The following is a 14,723-nucleotide window of genomic DNA, read 5'->3' as shown; positions in this document are numbered from 1 at the left end:
CAGCATAAAGCCTAAGTTTGGCTTTCTTAGGCTCTGGGAAAAAAAAACAACCCCAGAAAATCAGTTAATAAATTCAATATTTACTGACCTGTCTCTGCTTCTTCGGGAAGGGAAAGCAGCATTGCACCCAGCCACTGTGCAGACATGCATCTCCTTTAAGTGAACATTCCTATAATGGAGTTTCACGCTGTAGGAACTCTTGAAACTCTTCTTGCACACATAGCAGATCTTGGGATCTGGACTCGAGCACAAATCGCCTTCTGGAGAGAATTTCTGGGGGCTGTTATAACTGAACGATGAAGCGAAGCTTTCATGGAGCGCAGCCATGCTGGCACTGCCTCCATTATAAAGTCCGTATTGGCTCATGTAAAACATCTCATATGTAGGGTCTGTAAACTCTTCCTTGACTTTAATGTCACCGGGGTGGGAAGCATCATTGTGGTTTTCATCCGGTCTGTCATGGTTCATCATCGACTTGCTACTTCTTTCATGGATCATGTGTTCATCCCCTTCCATGGATTCCTCACACAGTTTTGGCTCTGAGGATTCAGACTCATTTTCATAGTCCCTCTCGTGCTCTTGGTCATCTGATGTCATACTATCTGTCCTTCTTAGCTCCGTCCTTGAAATGCACCTGTTTTGCCCATTTTTGGAGAAGTCCTTCACGGACAACCCCGGGCTCATCTCCTCCTGAGAATGGCAATGATTGTCATGACCCCCATCGTGGGTTATGCTTCTGTTATCATTAACTTCCTCGTCTTCGTAATCAAACTCATCGGCTGTGTCAATGATTTCCTTCTCTATTTTGACAGGCATGCTTGACTTTCGTGGCTTTTTCTTAGGGGCGAGGTCAGCACTTGTCTCTTGGAGGGGCATCATGGCTGTGGGCAGCGTTGATTCTGAAGGGAGAGAAGACTGTTCCATTGTGCCAGTTATTGGCATCAATGGACTAGTTGGTAATGAGGTGGGAGGACTCACCATCTCCCCAGGCGTAAGTAAACTTCTGTAAAAAGGAGGAACCGGCTGTACAGTCTTTAAAGCGGGAAATACAAGGTGGCTAGGAAGAGGGTTTTGTAACACAGGATCTAATGGGGGAGTGGTAAAACCCATCGGAGGTCGCCCAGGACTTGTTAAGGTTAGATTCGATTTTGTACTTGCTATAACAGGAGTGGCAGCCCCGGATGTAGCACGGATGAGATCCTTGTCTCGATTGTTTCTTAACATGGGCATATGAAGTCGGGGATTGGGGTTAGCACTGTGGCGGTTGCGACTTCTAAGGGAACTGAATACCATGTTGCAACCCTCGATCGTACACCGATGTTTGATCTTAAGGTGGACTGCGTTGTAGTGGATTTTCAGGGTCCCCTTGTCGTAAAAAGTTTTCCCGCATGCATTGCAAAAGACTCTTCCTTTCCGGGAGGCTGAGCCCATCCTTCGCATTCTGTGAATCCTGAAAGAGTTCTTGGTATGTTCGGGTTTGGATAAATCATTGACAGGGGTCGAAGTCTGAACCGGGGAAACGGAAGTTGGCTCGCTTTTGGGCTCTACGTTGGTGATGCTGGTCAAGGCATTCCTGCTGGAGGTTTGCTCGTTCTTGAAAGGGGCTGGGGAAACATCAGACTCACTGCTTTCATTAAATTCATTCTGAGTTGAAAGGTTTGGCTCACGCAGCCTCAGCGTTGGCTGTTCCAGCAGGAGCCCATTTGGAGGCAAGCCCAGTAGTGGAGCGGAGACAGGATTTATGTATTGAAATGGTAGCAGGAATGCTAGGCTGTTTGGGATGTTTTCGAAATGATGAATGCTGGAAGGGTTGCTGTTCTCCAAGTGAGCAAGGAGACTTGGGCTCCTGGTTCGATTATTGCTTTCAATAAAAGTCCGTATGTCTGAGTCTGTCTTTGAAGATGGAACAGCCACGGCTTGCCCTTCTTTTTCTTGAATTGCCATCAGCTCCACAATGGATTTGGTTTCTCCAAACCTCAAAAACTGCTGAAGGGTAATAATCTCTTCTTCCCTGGACATGATGGCCCAGCGGTCCAGCACTTTGCCTGCAGCATCCTAGAGGCCATATCAAAGAAACAACAAAGACAAACACAAAAGAAGAAAAACCTTATTGATTCTGCATAATTATTGATTTCGATTGAAAGGGCTGTTCTGACTGCTCATCAAACACTAAGCTCTGAATACCACATGTGAACACTTTGTTGAAAGCAAACTTTGCTACCAAGCAAACATAATAATTGCAGGAAAAGAAACACAGTGATTTAATTGTGTCAGAACAAACATTAATGTAAACCTCTGGTTTTTGTGAACTGAGCTACTGTCAGTAATATCTCTTGTGAACTAAACTAAGTGATCCTTTATTTTTATTTTTTGAACAATCAATGCTTATATACCATACAATTACCATTCATTAATAAGAGAAGGTCATCTTTCACTACGCATTGAATCAAAATGTCACGGATTGTACCTTCAATCCTTGTTAAACAGTGTCACACCAGGAAATATTTGAAATATACATTTAGTGACATGCAGTTTATGTCTTTGATATGCAATTCGGAAGGTTTGTTTTTTTAAGCAAATTAATAAATATAACATATAGCTAGACATTATAATTGAGGTGGAAATTTAAAAAGGCAACATAAAATATTACAGAAAACTTTAAGATATTTTCCTCTTCTCAAGGAAGATTTAAAATTTAATTTTATAATAACCATTTTTTTTTTTAAAAAAAATGGCAAATGTTACTGTTTTGATTCATGGAATTGCTGTTCTTGTGTAAACTAAATTTGGTTAGAGTGAAAATGTGATGACTTTTCACCATTTTTTAATAAATAAAAGTAGCAAGCATTTTTAAAAGTAAACATCTGATCACTGCGGATGTCATAAATGTGTAAAAATGTGTTTTAATATTACCTTTTGATAGCAAAGGAAAAATCCACGGAGAATACACATCAGTAATCACCAGACTATCTGTTGTTAAATATACATTAAAAAGCATTTCACACTTTCATTTTCGCTAGTAAGTAGGAGGTTTGCCTCAAGGTAGAACTTAAAAATTCTGCACTGTAATATCAGACCATCCTCTCTAACAGCATGTATGTGTGAAAGCAAAAGACTGTTTAGATAATAAATATATTGTTTCTTCGGCAATTTTTCTAGTTAAGTTCATGCCAGCCATATTGCCAACTTTTAGAATTTTGCTGGCAAACCCTTTTCCTGAGCATGAAGCAGTCAATAAGTTGGTACCTGTCTAGCTCAACCTCTTTTGTTGTTGTTTTGGTCTCTAAGTAGACTCCTCCCTCCCTAAAGTGCAGAAATATCCATAACTGCTACTCTCTATTAAACCACACAAAACAAGTGAGTGGAATATTATCCAATGATAATATATACATAAACAGTAGAGGGTGTTTCATTCCTTCAAGCTGACAATCCATAATTATGAAATTCATTACAGGTAATCCTTGACTTACAGCCATTCGTTTAGTGACCATTCCAAGTTACAACGGCATTGAAAAAAGTGACACGACCCGTTTTCACACTTTATGTCCGTTGCAGCATCCCCATGGTCACATGATAAAAATTTGGGCACTTGGCAACCAGCATTTACTTAAGACAGTTGCAGTGTCCTGGGGTCATATGATCACCAGGGGTAACTATTCCAACTGGCTTCCAACAAGCAAAGTCAACAGGAGAAGCCAAATTTACATAACAAGTGCATGGTTCACTTAAAAATGTGGCAAAAATGACCATAAAATGGCACAGCTCACTTAACAATAATCTTGTTTAGCAACATAAATGTTGTGCTCCATTGTGGTTTTAAGTTGAGTACTACCTGTACTATACAATATATAGTAGAAGGACATTCAAGGAAGGCAACTCGGTTGATTCCTACTAGCCTGGAGAGCTAAATGGAGATGTTATGCTCAGAAGTATCTTGTACGTTTATGCCTGTAGGTATGCTTTACAGAGATACCAAACTGGACAGTTACTTAAAGAAAATTGATTGATTGTCTAATCCAGCACAGCTCTATTTAAATTCCTGACCTACTTATGTTCTCACTTGAAGTAAAATTCTGATAGTCATCTCATTAACTTAAAGGAGAGGAGGATGAGGAAGAAGAGAGGAGGAGGGGGAGAAGGAGGAAGATGAAGATGAAGATGAAGAAGAAGAAGAAGAAGAAGAGGAGGAGGAGGAGGAGGAGGAGGGAGGAGGAGGAGGAAGAGGAGGAGGAGAAGGAAGAAGAAGAGGAGGAGGAGGAAGAGAAGAAGAAGAAAGAGGAGGAGGAGAGGAGGAGAAAGAAGAGAGGAAGAGAAAGAAAGAAGAAGAAGAGGAGAAGGAGGGTGAGGAGGAGGAGGAGAAAGAGAAGAAAAAGAAAGAGGAGAAGAGGAGGAGGAGGAGGAAGAAGAAGAGAAGAGGAGGAGGAGAGGAGAAGAAGAGGAGGAGGAGGAGAAGGAGAAAAATTGCTATGGATGTGGTACAGTGAATTTCAGTTTAGTTCAAATATAAATAGGATCAAAGCCTTAAGTATCCCCTTCTGAACACTGATAGTTCAAGATCCTGGAGCTCCTTATGAAGTGTGTATGTCCAGAGGACAGTTAGCTTGCACTTTCCATCATTTCAGAGTTTTTTTCAAATTCTACATTTTAATTGTTTACCTGGAAACATTAAAATGTTGCACTTGCTTCAAAGAAACCACAATGGTATAAAAACAAATTGATCATACCTCTAAAAGAGGATATTGGTGAATAAATAGATACTCAACAAATACTTAAACCAGATATTGGGGGTTTTTTTTAATTTTTTTTTTAAATTTTAATTCATGCTATTGCTATTTAATATTTCTCCAAATCAAACATGCAACAGCTCTTTAAAAGCAATGATCAGTTGAAAAAAAATATTAGACCCGCCACTTTTCAATGAAATAAGTTTTTTCAGTACATTTCCTCAGTTGTATCCTTTTTCTTGTTCCTATTACATTCTAGAAAACTAGGTCAGAACATGTATGTTTTATATAATACTGTACATATGTGCTGTATTATAATCAAAGCAATGTTCACATAATGCTAACTGAATGAAAATTAGTAATGCATTACAATTTAGAACTAGATAAGAAGGAATAGGAATATTTTAAGATTAAAAGTTATAAGGAACCAAGACAAGAGTCCCTTTGGAGTTTGTTACAAACTAGCTGTGGATTCCTTGGGGTATTGTAATGCTCAGCTTGAGCCTCATATCATGTCTTCCGTGTAACTCGTTTTGGCTTCTCTCATGACTTTCCCCAATGCCATTAAATTTTATCAACATTTACTTTTTTCATTACAAAAGATTCCAATTTATATTATTTCAGTCAACTCATGACTGAATAGATAAACCTCTTGGGACAGTGCAGACAGGAAATTCAAGGAGTATCCATGCTGAGAAAGTCCATAAGATCTGTGTGCCATACATCTGCAGCAGATGATTCTGCTTCTTGGTTGTCTAAAGTGACACACTAGTTGCTCCATTTCTACACAATAGAATTGTGCTGTCTTCCAATTTTAGAGAGAAACTTCTAATTCAACTAAGATTAACATATTCGCAATTTATAGCTTTTAATGATTCTTTCACCCATGTATTATTTCTTTCTCTATAACAGCATAAATAAAAAACAGATCCAGCTACACCTACACATCGTATAGACACACAAACACACATACACACACAAAGAGAGAGAGAATGAGAGAGAGAGGAAGGGAGGAAGGGAAGGGAAGGGAGGAGAGAGAGAGAGAATGAATTTCTTATTGGGTCAGTGAAATAATGTCATATTAATCATCCTGCACATATCTTCTGCTTTTACCTGACCCAAAGGTGAGGATGAGATATGTCAGGACGTAAAGTGTCCTAACATGTAGGTCACCTAAGAATGAAAGATAACCCCTTTTTGTATCAGAGATGATACAAATAGGGTTAGAAATGTTGACCTTTCAGCCCAAGATTCAGTGTAATTTTCAGCACTTTAATTTAGAAAGGGAATATCCATGGACTGGGATGAAACTACAGGAGATATGATTTCCTTGAGGGCTTCTGCTTCATAAATAAAGTTTTTGATACAACATGAACAAATTTATATCTTATTTTAAGAGATAAACACATTTCCAAGAAATACGTGTTATTTTTTTGTTCTTAAAAAAACACCTGGATTTCTTTTTTTTATCACCGTAAAATGAGAATATATTACATATTCTATATATTAATTATTATATATCAATATTTGAGATCTGCTATAATTTTCCTCATTTGCTTTTTCAACATGGATACTTAAAGCTGAATGTATATATCCATGTAGCCTATTATTATGTGACAATTTCCAAGAAGCATTTGAACAGCATTTATTTCATCATTTGTATATAATTACAATTTTGGATACTGCAATTTAATGAGAATATACTGTGTAGATTGTACACACACACACACACATACATACGTACATGTACACACACACACACACACACACACACACACACAATTGTTCACAATTAACTTTGCATAGTGTATAATCCACTACTGAGCTAACTTTCACAGAATTTTCAGAATGCTGAAAATTTAGAACTAGCTAGTGCTACATGATATATCTATGTATTGTATCCACAGTCACCCTACTATATCTTCCTGAAGGTACTGTTAAGCTAAATTATTTTCTAATGTAGGCCAACATTATATGTTGATACCTTATGGACAGTTAAAATCATATATTGCTTGAAATTAGTCTGATATCCCACATTTTCACAGCCATGATGTAGGGGTAGGGTTGATCAATGCATATGAGTTCACAGCGTTAAACTGTTGGATGTTCCAAGGATTAGAATTACTGTACTAAATACTGACAACTGCAAGTAGTCCTTGACTTACAACAGTTCATCTAAAGACAGTTCAAAGTTACAAAGGCACTGAAAAAAACTGACTTATGACCATTTTTCACACTTGTGACCTTTGTAACATCCCTATGATCATGTGATCAAAATTCAGGTACTTGTCAATTGGTTCACACTTAGGATCGTTACTGTGTCCCTGTGTCTTGGGATCAACTTTTGCCAACTTTTGCCAAGCAAAATCAATGGGGAAGCCAGATTCATTTAACAACCGTATTCTTATCTTATCAACTGCAGTGATTCACTTAACAACTGTGGTGAAAAATGTTGTAAAATGGGCCAAATTCCTCCTTTTGTTTATTCTAGTACGTCTCTTATTCTTAGATTAATAATGCTCTCTGACTTGGGTTATTTATAAAAATAATAAAAGCAGGATGCAAATAAACAAATAAAATACCTTGTTCTCAGATTAATGAAGTTAAAAAAAACCTCTAAATCGTCCTCTTCAATGCCCTGCCTGAAAATCCTCATGCACTGCTTAAGTTTAATAAGAATACAATTACAGAAAAATAGAACTGAGTTCTATAGCTGTATTCAAATTATTATTTTTTCTCAACTTCAATCACTTTCTGATAAGGATCTACATAAATGCTGATTCTATCAAGGGATCAGATGATATACTGACTGCGGGCCAAACTGACATGGAAAATAGAGCAAAACTTGAAGGCTCAGTTAAGGTGTTAGGTCCCACGCTGAATTTGCATTACAAAATAATTGCAGAAACTTCCCGTGTAGTGAAGTAAGTAAACGTTTAGGCATGGTGTAATAGATTAGCAAAATCTAAAAATCGTAAAATGGGGCCAAACTCACTCAACAAATGTCTTGACTTAAGAACAGAAATTTTGGTCTCAATTGTGGTTGTAAATCAAGGACTACCTCTATGTCAGTGATACTCAAGAGCCATTGAACTTACCAGATTGGATTTACAATCAGGAAGAAAGTGAGAAAAAAATAATAAGAACCGATGGGCTGCTTTCTGCTAAATCTGACAAGTGGTCCATCTCAGTTCCATAGAAAAATAAATTCCAAGAGATACCAGGAATTAATTTGGGATTTTGTATATTTATTCAACTGGTAGGTTATTTCAGTAAAGTGTCAGAGTGACTCTCATGATATGACCAGCCACAAATCTTGGTTGGTCTGATAGCATTTCCATGTTTGGGAATAATATTGCTATCCATTTGTCCTTCAGCACATCTTTCCTTCAATGTAATGTATTTTATTTCTCTTAACTGCATACTGGAAAAGCAGCAACACAGCCTGGAGTTTCAGTTCAAACATAGGAGGAAAGATTGCCAACATTTAAACTGCAGCATAGTTTGATTCAGAGGATTTAAAAGAAAAAAAATCTAGGAAGACCCCAAAAAAGGAGATGAAAGCTAAATGACATAGCAAAGTAAACAAGATTAGCTCATCTAAGTAAAAAAGAATACAACACAAAGAAAAAAAAATGTACCGCAGCTATTAAATGATCACAGATTTCTAGGAGTCTGATTTTAAATCTCATTATTTCAACAACCCCCTCAATACACAATCTTTCGAGCAAACTACAAAACTACCGGTCTTGTGAAAATTTCCAAAGGCACAGTGTACAAGAGATCCTCAATTAATATTACTACTTTCAGGATATGAATTTTCTCTAGAGGTCTCCAGTAATTCTTATTCTGATATGAATCTTTCCTGCTCCATAAGCTCCACTCCACCTTAAATCTCTATAATAATTACTCTCTTTACAACATTCAGAATGCTTCGCCCTGAAGGACTATGGTATAATGAGGTGAAGCATTTGCAACAAATTATATGAAAATGCACAAAGTGAAATGAACGTGTCTCTCTTGTTCAAATGAAGTTCTGGCATAGAGAAGAAAGTTGGAGAATACATGACAACAAAGAGAATAATTTGGCCACTGCCAGTCTATGTAAATTTTAAGAGGCAGACTTTACTTTTCTGTGTGTATTTTCCCCCATTCAGAAGCCAACTAGCAGCATACTAACCAAGTGGGAAATATGGAAATGTATTCCCTTAATTCTTCTTGAAGGGCTAGGCCAATTTTCTTAGCAATGCCCTAATTGTGTTAGTAATTGATCTCTCTGCAAAAACTATCTTCATCCAAATTAGAACCATTATGTCCTAACTTTGTTTCTTGGACTAAGCAAATGATGGCTGACTACTGTATATGGACATACATGATAAAATACCAAAGAACTACAAATGAGTAAAAATAAAATAATAGTCAGCACTGCAAATAGTACTATGTCCTTTCTGCAAAATATTTTTTTAAAAGATAAAATGAGTTGACACTCATGATTTCAACAATTAATTTCCAGATATTTAGATTTCCTACAACCTAGAACTAAACAACTTAGAACGAAGGAGAAATTTCCAAATAGTGAACACAATAACCCAGTGAAACAGCTTGCCTTCAGAAATTGTGGGTGCCCTACCAGTGGAGACTTGTAAGAGTCTGGACAGCCACTTGTCTGGAATGGTACCATGCTTAAGGGTTGGATTAGAAGAACTCCAAGATCCTTCCAATTCTATTATTCTATTTTTCTGCTAAAGATGCTAGTTTTTTGAAAATAAAGAAAGAGAATGAAAGAAAATGAAAGAGGAAGGAAGGAAGGAAGGAGGGAGGGAGAGAAGGAAGAAAGAAAGAAAGGAAGGTCAAGGATTTCACTTGGATTTTCTGAGGCTTCAACAAGCGTTGCAGCAATTAGGATGAAGCAATGTTTCATAAAATTAGTTCTCCATTAGATCTACCATGGATCTTGATCATGCCAGAACCATTAATGGCAGCTATGTATTTCAGGATATCTATACTGGGCCAGAGTCTCTGTAACTAAATTGTCTTCTGTGGCTGTTTCTGAAACAATTTAGCAGGATTATCTAGTAAGGTATGGAGAGGTGAACCCTTTTTAGTGTCAGGATTCCAGCAATCGCTCTAATTAAATCATGCTTCTCGAGCCAAACTTCAAAAAACTTCCAAGGATATATTAGAGGTGACATACTGGCCCTGCCCTGTATGAAGCCAACTCTGGCATATGTAATTTACAGTCACCTGGGACCCTGTTTCCTCCCTCCCTACACTCCTGGGTGTCTCATAAACCAGATTCTCCAATTGAGCATGTTCACAGGCTGGGCGTCATCACTCAGGTTCTCCAATTAAATATATTTATGGGCAACAACTTTGGTATTTTAGTTACAATCTTTTAAAGATAAGAGTTGGAATGTACTTTCGCTTTGCTGTGCTGCTCTTCCAGATTTCCTTCCTCCCCCCTTTTTTTGTATGGCAACTACTAAAACAGGCAATGTTTTATGAGTTGACATTTAGATTAAGGGACTATTTAATAAATAATCAAGAAAGAAGAATTTTTAAAGCAGGAATTGGCCTAAACTGAATTGGTTACAAACGAATGAAATGAGTCTCTTTATTAAAAAATATAATCTGTACAATAACACCATTAACAGCTTTTGAAAATATCATGTTGGAATCTTCAAGGTCCTGTAAGGATCTAACAAGAAATTGCTGGAGTGGGATCAACATCTCTATATGGAAATCAGAGTTAAGACACATCCCTGACACAACGGCCTATATTTTGGAAGAGATCCACATTATGTATGATAAGTAACAGCAAAAATCCGGGAAATTGCTTTGAAATTATTCATAGATGGTACTAAAACTTCCGAGGAGAATACATACAAACGTTGGAAGTGCAGAAAAGCACTGGACATCTTTATGTAAGTATGATGGTCCTTTGAGAGTTTATAAAGTCAGAAAGAGAGATTAATAGTATGGATATAGAAAAATTCAGTTATGGTTCCAATATATTTTTACTGTTATTATTTAGTGAAGGAACTGAAAGAAGTAAAAATAATGTAACTGTTCAATTCATAATGACAAAAACAGAGAAACTCCATCTTGATATACTGTAAAAAAATACAGAAAATTGTTGCAATAAAAACATTGACAGACACACACACACACCCCAAAAAGAGATTTTTGGGATCTATTAGAACGGTTCCTTTTGATTCGATTTAGGAAAAATATAATCCTTTTTGCAAAATATAACAGGCCAAATTCTTCCTTTTGTTTATCCCAGTACAAAAGTTTCTCTTATTCTTATATTCTTGTTTTCTTAGATCTTGTTCTTAGATTAATAATGCTTACTAGCCTGAGTTTTTTAAAAATAAACTTATAAAGTCAGGATACAAATAAATAAAAAGATCTTGTTCTTAGATTAATACATTTTTTTAAAAAAAAATCTAAATCATCCTCTTCTAATGATCTGCCTGAAAATCTTCATTCACCGCTTAAATTTAATAAGAATACAATTATTAAAAAATAGAATTGAGTTCTACAAGTGAATTCAAATTATTTTTTTCTCAACTTTGATTACTTTTCAATAAGATGCTGATTCTATCAAGAGTTCAGATGATATAGTGATTGCAGACCAAATTGATATGGAAAATGGAGCAAATCTTGAAAGCTCAGTTATAGTGTTAGGTTCCTCCCTGAATCTGCACTACAAAGTAATTGCAGAAACTTCCTATGTAATGAAGTAAGTAAATGTCTAAGCATTGCATAATAGATCAGCACACAAACTACATTCCGTAGATATATAGAATACTTTCTTTTTGATTAAGCGTTTAGCTTTCCAGAAATAGTATAGTGGCACACACATGCAGTTTCTCACTTAGTTGGAGAGGGAAAACTCATATTAATAGAGCAAATTAGTTTACAAGGAAACACACACATTTCCCGGTGAGAATTCATTAAAAATAATCCTAATTCACACAATTTGCATTGTCAAACCAGGATTCACTACTGTAGCTTACGTAACTTTATAAGGATTCAAAAAGAGAAGTTTAAAATATTCTGTGCAATTTTTAAAAACACACTTGGTTGGCTTTTTGTGAAAGATTTTCTTTGTTATGGAATACTCTGCAGTATGGATCCCAAGGGGCTCCATTATTTCTATCGATACATCATACTCTTTTTTTAAAGCAACAAGTCTGTTACAGGGTTTTTCTATGGAAAGGTACATAATATTTATTTTCCAAATCAAATGGATCTTGCTTCATTTAAACACAGCCAGTCAAACCTCCATCTTCAAAAAGAATCATCCTATTTTTTTCTATTTTCTTCAGTTTTCTGAAAACCCACTCTTTATCTTATTTACCAAAATAAAAAACTATCAACCATACAATCAATCATCCTTACCGCCCAAAGACATTTCTCCTTCCGCCCAGTTGATCCGTTCCAAAGTTGGTCCACAACAATTGTGGTAGCAGTTCAAACCAAAGGTCTCCAAACTTGGCCACTTTACGACTTGTGGACTTCAACTCCAAGAATTCCTCAGCAGCATAGCTGGCTGAGGAATTCTGGGAGTTGAAGTCCACAAGTCTTAAAGTGGCCTAGTTTGGGGACCCCTGGTTTAAACAATGGTATTCTGCACAGGCATGATAAGAGCTTCTGTTTGGAGGCTGAGAAGACCTGTTGGAGGTTCTCCATGGAAATAAGGCCAAGGAGATGATCAGCCTCATGGATGCTGAGCTAGGGCATTGCCTGAGAGGGAGTCCATACTATTTTGGAGTTATCCAGTCAATAATAGGAAATTTTTATTTGTGGGAATGGCAGGCTACTCTTCATTCATTAGTGAGGGCTGAATGGCTATTTTATAGTATCTGCATAGTCATAATACTAAATTCTGAAAACAAGAATGGGAGCTTTGTTCATGGCTTGCCTATTTAGAAAGATATTTAGGGAAGCCAATTGGGGACCTATGCATTCACAGTTCAAACTCAATGTCCTCAGTCTGGGTAATATAGAGACTGGGGCACTACTATTATCAGTCTGGATAATATGGAGACTGGGACACAGCTACTATTATTGGCAAGGTTCCAACAGACTACATAACTTGAACTCTTCCACAGGAGTAAGATAGTTCCAATAAACAGGATCTGGGAGACAATCAGTGGTGGTATTCAAACATTTTTACTACCGGTTCTGAGGGCATGGCTTGGTGGGCATAGTAGGTGTGGCATGGCTTGGTGGGCATGGCAGGGGAAGACTACTGTGAAATCCCCATTTCCACCCCACTCCCGGGGAAGGATATACTGCAAAATCTCTATTTCCGCCCCACTCTAGGGGAAGGATACTGCAATATCCCCATTCCCTCTAACCTCCATTCCACTAACCTCCATCCCACTAACCTCCATTCTTCTGTGCAGGGCAACAAAAGAAGACCCAGCCGATCAGCTGGGACTTGGGAGGCAGAGAATAGATGGGCGCAGGGCAACCAGAGGTGGTATTTGCCGGTTCTCCAAACTACTTGAAATTTCCGCTACTGGTTCTCCAGAACTGGCTGAATACCACTCTAGAGACAATACAAGACACAACAAGTGGCTCACTGTTGCCAACCTTGTGTAGGGGCAGCAGAAGAATACAATCCTTGACTGCTGCCTTTCAGAAGTTTGCTGGCATAACTTGTCACTGAATCTTTTTTTAAAAATGTAAAAATGCACACACACACACACACACACACACACACACACACACACAGAGGAGCTCAATGAGCTCTTCAGGAGCTCAATGTCTTCATGCTTGGGACAAAAGCATGATGCAGAAGAAAGGGAGCAGGTTACAAAAATCACACAAAAACAAAAGCAGAGATTAGGGACGTATTAACATGGTATGAATCATGCATTGAGGTATTACAGACCTTGGAATGCGAAAGAAAATGGAGGAAGAAATACGTTGTGGCATGCTAGATAATAACAACCGTGCCTGGATGACTTAATACCCTCTTGTCCCTGAAGTCCTGACTTTGTCGGCAGCCCACTTCTCCACATTAACAGTAGTCATTTGGAGAGCAGCAAACGTGCCATTAGAAGCACTTTTACAAGTGTATATTCATCCACCAATTAGCTTAATGTGGCCGCTTTCTGCATATTTTCTATCCAGGCCTGCACAAATCTTATTAATATTTCCCCCTAGCGCTTTGACAGATTACCTTGTCATTATGCATCCTGGAGCCTTTTAAACAATATGGGTAAACTACTGTTTGTGAGGTTAATGACAATTATCCCCTAATTACTGCATAAGTCACTCAGTCCACTTTATCTCACGGGCAGGGTTCTGCTCTGTGTATCTGCCATTGTGTCACCGTAAATGAATCTTGTGTAGCCATGTTTATCTGTTGCTGTCTTGTAAATTACACTGACAGAAGAATGAACAAATTACTGGGTATCATCACTTGAATATTGTTTCTGACTCCCTGCCCATCTTTCTCCTCCTTTCTTTTTCTTTTTTCTTTATTTTTAATAAAGGAAAATTACAAGAGTGGTGCTTGTTTGCTTGATTTGAACCTTCATGAAATAAAATAAACAAACACAAATTGAAATGTCCTGCCTTAAGAATCATGCATCATATTTTAATTTCTCTGCTGAGAGGCAGATAGATAGGATTTGGTAGAAGCAATACAGACAAAAGAGAGAGAGAGAGAGAGAGAGAGAGAAACAGACAAACGTTATAACCATAAAGTTATTATTAATTTGTTGCAGCTACCTCTATCATATTTTAATAGATTGAAGAGGGGCTCACCATAGTTCAGTGTAGGAATTTTCAGTTCACAATGGCTGGGCTGAATTCCAGAACTATATTTGTTTAGATATCTTCTGGAAATGAATATTTTTCTAAACAAATACTTTCTTCTTATCGCCATATCTCCCCCCCTTTTTTTTTCACGGTAGCTTTCTCTCCTTTTTTTTAGCCCATTTTTATGGTTGCTTGCCAAAAGATGCAGCAGTATGA

General features: G+C 37.4%; 1 protein-coding gene across 3 annotated transcripts in view; it reads right to left on the bottom strand.

Annotated features, from left to right (window-relative positions):
• Positions 1–14,723, bottom strand: part of BNC2 (basonuclin zinc finger protein 2) — a 448,066-nt gene that overhangs the window by 26,790 nt on the left and 406,553 nt on the right. For all 3 annotated transcript variants that reach the window (XM_026680262.2, XM_087957651.1, XM_026680261.2), the window contains one exon: positions 89–2,055. In XM_026680262.2, the coding sequence (XP_026536047.2) occupies positions 89–2,055 (1,967 nt within the window). The remainder of the gene's footprint in view (positions 1–88; positions 2,056–14,723) is intronic.

Source organism: Notechis scutatus, chromosome 2 (genome assembly GCF_049901735.1).
Source record: "Notechis scutatus isolate UNSWTSFEM ecotype Mainland chromosome 2, rNotScu1.2, whole genome shotgun sequence".
NCBI classification, from domain to species: domain Eukaryota; kingdom Metazoa; phylum Chordata; class Lepidosauria; order Squamata; family Elapidae; genus Notechis; species Notechis scutatus.
This window is presented reverse-complemented; position numbering and strand designations above follow the sequence as displayed.